Source organism: Halichoeres trimaculatus, unplaced genomic scaffold, assembly GCF_033239565.1.
Source record: "Halichoeres trimaculatus isolate MK-OKI-2021-1 unplaced genomic scaffold, fHalTri1.1 fHalTri1_scaffold_2, whole genome shotgun sequence".
NCBI lineage: Eukaryota > Metazoa > Chordata > Actinopteri > Labriformes > Labridae > Halichoeres > Halichoeres trimaculatus.
Genome location: NW_027437180.1, coordinates 38,601,813 through 38,611,340, shown reverse-complemented (window position 1 = coordinate 38,611,340; position 9,528 = coordinate 38,601,813). Strand labels below are relative to the sequence as shown.

Sequence of the window (9,528 nt, the reverse complement as noted above, 5' to 3'; positions counted from 1 at the left end):
AGCTGGAGACAGTTCAGATCAGAGCTCTGGTTGAGTTCAGCACCAGCTGAGCAGTGTCTCAGTAATAAAATGCTTTGTTTTGGTGACACCTAGTGGCAGAGTAACTGCACAGCATCAGCTCACATCTGCTCAGCAGCTGTCAGGCTACAATAGCCTGCAGTGTTTGGTGTTTATTTAGCGTAGCACCTTTTTTTAAATCTGGTTCTGTGATTTCTTCCCCTTTCACTTTGTTTTGATAGTCCAGATCAGAAAATGAACTTCCTGTCTGCTGATTTAAAAGTGTCGGTCATTAAACCATCACAGCTTCATGTTGTTTTCAGAGTTTTTTAAAACAGTCTGTGAGGTTAGAGACAGGTCACTTCAGTCTGCAGAGTTAAAATGAACAGAAAAGAACAGTTTTTACATTAAATTTACTTTTTGTTTTTACAAACTAAAGTTCAGTGACAGTTTTAAGTCTTTATTTCAGTTATAACTGTTCAAAGGAAATGTCAAATGATGGAATCAGGAAATTCTGGTTTTATGATTTTTTTAAGCTTTGGACATGAACAGGATCAATCAAAAACCTGTTTGTGTTTGAGAATCCTCCTCCTCTGTTGCTTTACGCTCAGGCAGGATTCTTGTCATACATGTCACTGAGTGATTGGCAGGTGTCACTCAGCAACAGGCAGGTGTTGCTGAACGATTGGCAAATGTCCCTGAACTAATGACAGGTGTGTCTGAGAGATTATGAGTGTCACTGGGTGAGTTGAAGATGTAGCCAAAAGATTGGAAGGTGTCACCAAGCGACTGACAGGTGTTGCTAAAATATTGGCAGGTGTCATTAAAACATTGGAGGATGTGGCTGTGTGATTGTCATGTGCCTGTTTGTGATTAGAAGTTGTCATTAAGCAACTGGCAGTTGTCACAAACCAAAGGGCAAACATCACTGAGCGAGTGGCAGGTGTCAAATTACATTAAACAAAGTTAAAACTGAAACAGTGTTATAACCAACAATAAACTAAAATGGAAATCTCATAAAAATTATGTCTCAGGTAAAATGTCCAGATCCATCTCAGTTGTATCTTTAGCTCAAGATTTCTAAAATCAGAAATCTCTGTACACTGATACATATGTTTTTTTGTTTCAAAAATAAATAAATACAATTATTATTATTATTATTATTATTATTATTATTATTATTATTATTATTATTATTATTATTGTTATTATTATTATTATTATTGTTATTATTATTATTATTATTATAAATAATAATAATAATAATAATACATACATACATACATACATACATACATACATTAAAAATAAAAACACAAAATAATGAAATAAAAAATAATACAAAATAAAATAAAATAAAATAAAAAATAAAACAAAAGGAATAAAATAAAATAAAATAAAAATATAAAATAATGAAATAAAATTAAAATAAAATTACAAAATAAAATAAAATAAAATAAAATAATAAAATAAAATTAAAACAAAAAATAAAATTAAATTAAATAATAAAATTAAATTAAAACAAAAAAATAAAATAAAAAAATAAAATTGAATTAAAACAAAAAAATAAAATAAAAAAATAAAATTGAATTAAAACAAAAAATAAAATAAAATAAAATAATGATAATAACAAATTCTTGGTAAAAGAACAATTTTGAATCAACCAATCCCCTAGTTTTGCAATTAGATGAAGTAAAGTTAACAGACTTGGTTAAATTAAACACAATACAAACGAGGTTTAAAGCTCAAACCATTCAGTCACAGAGACAGTCTGTACAGTCTGAGTGGAACGCTCTTTTTTCAAAAACCAAAGATATAAACAAACAAATAATCTCATTATCTGCAGTTAGAGTCGGTTTAGAGATTTCCTCTGGAGGAGAAAAAATGTGTTACACTGGGAAGGCTCAGAGACAGCACTTTATTTTGAAACGCACTAAAGAAAACATTAATTAAAAGGTTTAATGTTGTTAAACACTGATTTCCAACTGTTGTCAAATACAGCGATCCTCTGTTTCAGTCTGTTCGGTGGTTTAGCTCTTAAACGAGCTTAAGCTTCAACCTGAGATTTCACTCTGAGCTTGGAAAGTGTTTCAGGAGTTTCATTCATTCATTCATTCATTCATTCATTCATTCATTCATTCATTCATTCGGTGCAGAGAAATCTGTTAAACTCAATCTGTGATTTTTTTATGTTTCTGTTAAAACCCTCTGATCACACGTTTATCTTTCTCTGTTTGTAGTTGCACTCTACAAACACTAGATGGCGCAATTTACCAGGACTCCAGCAGCTGTAGGTGGACGGTAAGACTGAGTTTACTTCTTCATCACTTTGACTCAGAGAAAAACACATTTCATGTCTCTAACCGTTCAACTGCTGAACCAGTTTGAGTTTCATCTGAAAACTCAGAGCTCAAACAAGAGTCAGAGAAACAGAGTTAAACAGTTATTAAAGTTATTAAAGTTAAAAAATGAAAGATGTTTTTAATTCACCACGTCAGCCTGGATCACTCTGAGCTGAGGTCAGAAACTAACACCTGATGCTTGTTCCTCTGTCAGAGGGGTCGTTAAAAAAAACATATTTGGTCAGGTGTGACTTTAAGGTGTTTCAGATACTTTATTTGTTTGTTTGTTTGTTTGTTTGTTTGTTTGTTTGTTTGTTTATGGTGTTGCTCCTCTCAGTGTCTCCAGAGGAGCTGCCTCTGATGTCCAGCAGGGGGAGACTTCACCTGGAGTAATGGAGATGTCTGTGTCTGAAGTAAACAAACAAACAAACAAACAAACAAACAAACAAACAAACAAACAGGTTGCTGACAGCTGCCCGGCCTCCCTCTCTGTCAGCTGCTCCTGCTCCTCCTCCCGCCCCTCCCCGGGCCTCCGCAGCACTAACTAACACATTTGCAGCTAATTAAGTGACCGCAGACTAATTGGCGGGTTGTAAACAGGAGCCCTCAGGTCCCTGAACGCGTCAGGGACTCAGCTGGTGATCCGGACCGGCTCCTCTGTCAGGAGTGTGTCAGCCTGTTCCTCACTTTACGACTGGATAACACACACACACACACACACACACACACACACACACACACACACACACACACACACACACACACACACACACACACACACACACACACACATTAAAGAACACCTCCTCACACACTCTCTGCGCCTCACGGGGACGCGCATCGTCTCTGCTCCTTTAAGCGGGAGAAGAAACTGTTCCTTCACCCCCTCTCCTCCTCCTCCTCCTCCTCCTCCTCCTCCCCCCTCCTCCTCCTCCTCTCCCCTCACACCAGGCCGGCCTGCTGAGGGAGGAGGAAGCCGCTCTGCCGGAGCTGCGATGGGGATTTGAACGCACCTCCGCGCAGAAGGAGCGCCGCACGGCCCGGCTCAGAGCGCAGCGGGCGGCTCCGCGTCCACCGTAACCCCGGGTCTGGATGTAACCGGATCGGATCGGGCCTGCTTGTTCCCTGCTTGGATCTCGGAGGCCGGGAGCAGGTCAGGGTCTGCCCGGGCTGGAGCTGCTGGAGGCGGATCGCAGCGGAGCGGGACTCGGACACACGCGGTGGACACGGGATTAAGTGATTAGCGCCCCGGTACCGGGGGTTGGATGTGTGTTTCTGCCCGGCTGGAGTCACCTGGAGTCCGGGTGGAGAAGCGGGGCTGATGGCGCAACGGGTGCGTAAAAATCAACTTTGATATGAGCTCTCTGCGCTCAGACAGAAAGGTTTGATCAGAGCAGGAGTCACCGAGCACCGAGCTCTTAGTCTAACACAGAAAACAGCAGAAACACTTTTCCTCCAGCGACAGGAGCGGACAGATTTAATCCACTGACACCAGAAATTACAGAATCATCTCAGCGGGATTAAAGTCAAAGTTCCCTCAGACAAAACCACAAGAAGCTTTTTTTTTAATCTTCAAACTGACCATGATCTCCCCGCGCGTCACGGCTCAAAAACCCCGTTTCCTCCAGAGAAACGTTTAGAGCAGGGAGAGAGTTTTTGTTTTTCTCCAGAATGTTCGCGGAAAACTTTGTTTTTCACTGAGCCAAACACGATCAGAGCGAAGAGGCCGAAACTGTCCGACAGGTGAAGAATCCTGTCCCAGTTAAACTCAGAGTGTTTCCAGCAGCAGCAGACTGAAAAATACAAACTTCACCTCAGGAAAAAAAAAAAAAACTTAAAAATGAAAAATATTTTTTTTTAAACAAAAATATTTCAATTTATTTAAAACGTGAAAATTTCCCTCAGTATTTAAGAGAAGTTTGAGTCAGTGAGAAACACTTCACACTTTATAAACCCGCATAAACACTTCATTAGTCACACACCTTCAGAGTGTGTGTGTATGTGTGTGTGTGTGTGGGGACAAAAACTCTTCTTCAGTTTGTTTCTGATCAAAATCTTCAGACAGGATTTTTAAAAACAAAATTTAAAAAAGAGTTTAATAAATGAAACAGTTTGTAACTCATGTTGGGAGAGTGTGCAGGTCGAACACACACACACACCCACACACACTCACACACACTTCAGTGTAAACTTCTTTTCTACTTTTAAACGTTATTTTTGAACAAATGACCAAATGAACAAAAACAGCGAAATGTTCCTTTAAACCGTTTTAATACAAACAAGTCCGTTTATCACTGATAACATTAATAAATAAACATATAAATATATAAATTTTTAAAAATGATTTTTTTTAAGTGAAGCATTCGTTTTCTCCTCTGCAAAAATGTTTAAGTTTTAATCTGAGCAGCCACACACACACACACACACACACACACACACACACACAACATTTAATATGTATAAAAATAAAGTGTTAAAAACTCTTTTTTTTATTTTAATGACTTCAGAAGTTTTGCCCCTGTGGCTCTTTTTTGTTTATCTGTTTTTGATAAATTGTGTGAAATTTCCCTGATTTAAAAAAAAAAAAAAAAGAGCAACATAACATTTAATTCCTGAACATATAAAATAAAAAAATGAATTTAATCCCCTCCTTTATAATAATAATAATTAAAAAAAAGTTTTAAAATGTTCAAGTTTTAGAAATAATTAATAAAACTTCCTGGTGTAAAGTTTGAGTAAAAAAAAAAAAGTTTTGACTGGAGTTAAAATCCTCTGTAATCCAGATTAAAACCACACCGGGTCAGATTGTGAAGCTCTGATCAGAAACTCTGTGACTCTGATAAAAGTTTGATGTCTCAGTGAAAAGTTTGAGGAGTTGTGCCGTGTTCGCTCAGAGCTGTGGGGGAGGAAAGGATGGAGAGGAGCTAATTAGTAAAAACATCTGCTGCCTGATTTTAATGAAAGAGGAATAAAATCCTGACTCCCTTCGTCTGAAGCTGAATTCAGAGTTTAGTCCAAACTTTACACTCTTTACCCTGCTGCTCTCTGAGGACGGCTCCTCGTCCTGCTGACCAACACAGGACACACACTCCTCAAGTGTGTGTGTGTGTCACACATTTCAGTGTTTCTCAGTGTTTAGTTTGAGACGTGGAGAAAAACCTGAAGCAGCTCAACGTCCGGCTGTCTGTAAGGATTTAATCAGGAGTTTGAGAAACTCTCAGTTGTTTTTCTGACAGGGGGTCAGGATTCCTTTAAACTCTGAAAAAACCTGAACATGTTTTTATTTTCACAGAGGAAATTAAAACTCAGAGACTTTTACAGGATTTCTTTACTAAATGAAAGCAGGAAAAAAGTGATACAAACTAAGTAAATGAAAAAGTTTTAAATAACTTGGTTTTAAAAATGAAGAGGAGTAAATCCTTTATTTCCTGAATGTTTCTGCTTTGCTCTGACTTTCCTCTTGTCTCTGATGCTCAGCAAACATTTAACACTAACTCTGTTTTCTAAAAACATCCACCCTGAGTTTCTCCGTCTGATGTGATAATTACTGACGTGGACGTGACCACAGAAACAGCTGCAGCTTTTTGATTGCTGACACCTTTAACCTGAAACTTTTTATTCATTTGACTTTTTGATTATTTAGGTTTTTCCTTTAAATGTCCTTAAAAAAAACTGAACTTTTCTTTCTGATTTACTCTGCGCTGGTTTGAGTTTTTCTTTTTCAGGCTGTAAATATCTATTTATATTAACAACACACACACACACACACACTGAAATACTTAAAAGTAAGATGAAATATTAAAAGATAAAAGCTATATAAATATAAAACTATATATCTATACTTACATATTTATTCTGTTTAAGGCATGAAATGTTAACTGACACGTCTTTATTTTAAAACTTTTATCTTTTAACATTTTAATCTCACTTTTCAATTATTTCATTTCTCTGATCTTGTTTTTAGAGAAGACGATAACGGCCATGTTTGTTTCTTTTTTAAAAGCACTTTTACTTGATGACAAAAATGTTTTATCTCGTTATTTCGATGCAACGAAAAATGTTTTCATGTGATAATAAATTATGTTTGTTCATTATCTCGACATAACAAAGATCGTTCAGTGAATTAATAAACATTTAATGACATTTCACTTTTTATTTGAAAGGTTAAGTTAGCAGTTAGCTTAGCTTGGCTGAAGTCATGATGAAGAAAAAAATAATTTGTTATTGGGGGACAACACTCTTCCTTATGTTGAGATAACAAGATAATAAGTTATTGGAAGAAATATCTTTTTTATATCGAGATAGTGAAAAATGACTTTGTTGTCATGAGAAAAGAATCTTTGATGGTTGGGATAAAAAGAAAAAGAAAAAGAATTCATCCCGAGCTAACAACGGTTGATTTAAAAAAACATTACTTTGTTACCATGACAAAACAACCTTTGTTATGTCGAGATAAAGAAATAACAAGTCGTTTTCATGAGATAACAGTGCTTAAGAAAAAACTCCATAGTGTTCTTGATGTCAGTACATTCTATCGTTTTTATCTCTATGATCTCCTGTGTTGTTTCAGTTCCTGTCCTGGTCTCATTGAGTTTTTGATTTAAACCTTTTTAAAAAGTTATTCTGACTTTTTAAAACTTTTTTTTAAATGAAAAGTTTATGAATCTGTCAGAAACCAACAAACCGTCTCTGTTTCTGAAACGTGTCAGCTCGTCTTCGTTTCTGTCCCAGCGTATCGTCAGTGAAGTGTTTTCATTGGCTGTTGTGTTTTTACTGTGACCTCCCCGCTCTCGTTAAACTCCTGAAGAGGCTGAAAACAGTTCAGCTCCCCCTGGAGGTCAAAGGTCACGTCTCTTGTCTCTGTTCCAGTATGAAGACCTGGCCCACTACGGGCTGGATGGCGTTGGTGGAGGCGTGTACGGAGACCCACACCACCACCACCACCACCACCACCACCACGCTGCTGCTGCCCGCTCTCTACAGGCCGTACACCTGGCTGCTGCCGCCGCCGCTGCTGGAGGCGGTCCTTACCCACCGCACCAGTACGCCCAGTCCACCCACACGGGCAGCAGCATGGGCGCCGGCGCAGGGGACGCCGTGAAGAGGGACAAAGATGATATTTATGGGTGAGAGGAGTTAGACGCCGTCAGAGCTCAGAGGAGGGGTTCCCAAACCAACGCCATGATGTCATACGGAGGTTAAACAGAAACAGACCGCTCAGCTTCAGCTGGCGAGGATCAGTCTCTGCTCAGTTTGGGGAAACAGAGCGAAACAAACAGAGCTTCACTTTCAAATCAAAGTCTTTAAAGTCAGAATTCACTGAAAATAAAAAAATAGGAAGTGGTCAGGACTTCACCTGAAGGGGTGTAGGAACATCTGTGTCATTCTGCTCTCTTTGTAACTTTCTGAGAAACCTGAAATCTTCCAGGGGGGTGAGACAAACGTACTTGTTTAGTTCCTTTTATTAAAACATTATTCTGATTGTTATTTTAACTCTTAAAAAAAGTTTAGCTTTAATCTTTTGTCTTCTAATTTCTTGAAATGAGACATTTTCCTGGACTCGTCAGGTAAACCTGCCGCGTTCAAACACCAGCTGACCTGACTTTGACCTGGAATGTCCCCAGACAGCCAGCAGGAAACGTTCAGGTGAAGTCAGGATGAAAAATTGGTACCTCGCGTTCACACATGTAGCTCACCGCTAAATTCTGGCTTCTGACTCCATCCGTCAAACCCTACAGGCTAAGACACAAGCTAAAAACTAAAACACAAGCTATAGGCTAAAACACAGGCTAAAGGCTAAAATCAAGCTAAAGGCTAAGACAAAAGCTAAAGGCTAAAACACAAGCTATAGGCTTAAACACAGGCTAAAGGCTGAAATCAAGCTAAAGGCTAAAACACAAGCTAAAAGATAAAAGCTAAAGCATGAGCTATAGGCTGAAACACAAGCTAAGGGCTAAAACACAGGCTAAAGGCTAAAACACAGGCTAAAGGCTGCTTAGCTTCTGAACCTAAACTACAAACTGACTTTTTAAAGTTTGACCGTCGACACTTTTCAAACTATACATTAATACATCAGCTCACCGCTTTGCATCCTGGGAAAAATTGTCTTGAACAAAGCATAGGAGAATAAAAAAAAAGATTTGATTTCCTCTCATTTCCAAAACAAAGTCAGGCCTTGGTCAGAGTCGTGTCTTTACCACAGTAGGTGCTAGTGCTCATGGGAAACTGAGTCTTTATCCCAGTGATAGATGTTAACATATGTTATTCATGTTTTCCATCTGACCCCCACATCAACATTTCTGTTTCAGTCCACTTTGAGGCAGAAGGTCGTTAAAAAGTCTGAGCTAACCCCTCCTCCTCTCCTCCTCTCCTGCAGACATCCCTTGTTCCCTCTGCTCGCACTGATTTTTGAAAAATGTGAACTGGCGACCTGCACGCCGAGAGAGAGCGGCGTGGCTGGAGGAGACGTCTGCTCCTCAGACTCCTTCAACGAAGACATTGCTGTCTTCTCCAAACAGGTAGGGGAGCACTCCTTCGGTTTAATTTAACAGAGACTTTTGTCCAAAACAGTGACTCCAGGTGTTTACAGTGGGTAACACGTCCACAGTGTCCATGGTCTCCAAAAAGAGTGTCAGATCCCCAGGTGAGCTTTTCCACGTGATCTTGATCCTGTGTGTTCTTGTGTTTGTGTCTAGATCCGATCAGAGCGACCTTTGTTCTCATCAAACCCAGAGCTGGACAATCTGGTGAGTTAGCATTATCATCATCATCATCATCATCATCATCATCATCATCATCATCATCATCATCACAGAAATGAAAATGTTCGTGTTGACGATAAAATGCTGATTTCTGTCCCAATGAGAGACTCTCCTTTTGTCGTCCTGTAGATGATTCAGTCCATACAAGTGCTTCGTTTTCACCTCCTGGAGCTGGAGAAGGTCAGGACCGTCCAGATTTCACGCTCTGACTTCCAGACGCTCAGGATGTGTTGGTTTTTTAACGTCCTGTGTTTGTGTCCAGGTCCATGAGCTCTGTGATAACTTCTGCCATCGCTACATCAGCTGTCTAAAGGGGAAAATGCCCATCGACCTGGTCATCGACGACAGGGATGGAAATAAATCTGACAGTGAGGACTTCATCAGGTCGTCGGGGAACAACATGGATCAGGTCAGCCCACGGTCAGGTC

At 39.1% G+C, this 9,528-nt stretch overlaps 1 protein-coding gene across 2 annotated transcripts in view; it reads left to right on the top strand.

Annotated features, from left to right (window-relative positions):
- Positions 1 to 9,528, top strand: part of meis1a (Meis homeobox 1 a) — a 34,354-nt gene that overhangs the window by 1,677 nt on the left and 23,149 nt on the right. For both annotated transcript variants that reach the window (XM_074696331.1, XM_074696338.1), the window contains exons 2-8: positions 2,238 to 2,298; positions 3,291 to 3,672; positions 7,209 to 7,465; positions 8,716 to 8,857; positions 9,035 to 9,085; positions 9,230 to 9,280; positions 9,363 to 9,509. In XM_074696331.1, the coding sequence (XP_074552432.1) occupies positions 3,661 to 3,672; positions 7,209 to 7,465; positions 8,716 to 8,857; positions 9,035 to 9,085; positions 9,230 to 9,280; positions 9,363 to 9,509 (660 nt within the window). In that variant the 5' untranslated portion in view covers positions 2,238 to 2,298; positions 3,291 to 3,660. The remainder of the gene's footprint in view (positions 1 to 2,237; positions 2,299 to 3,290; positions 3,673 to 7,208; positions 7,466 to 8,715; positions 8,858 to 9,034; positions 9,086 to 9,229; positions 9,281 to 9,362; positions 9,510 to 9,528) is intronic.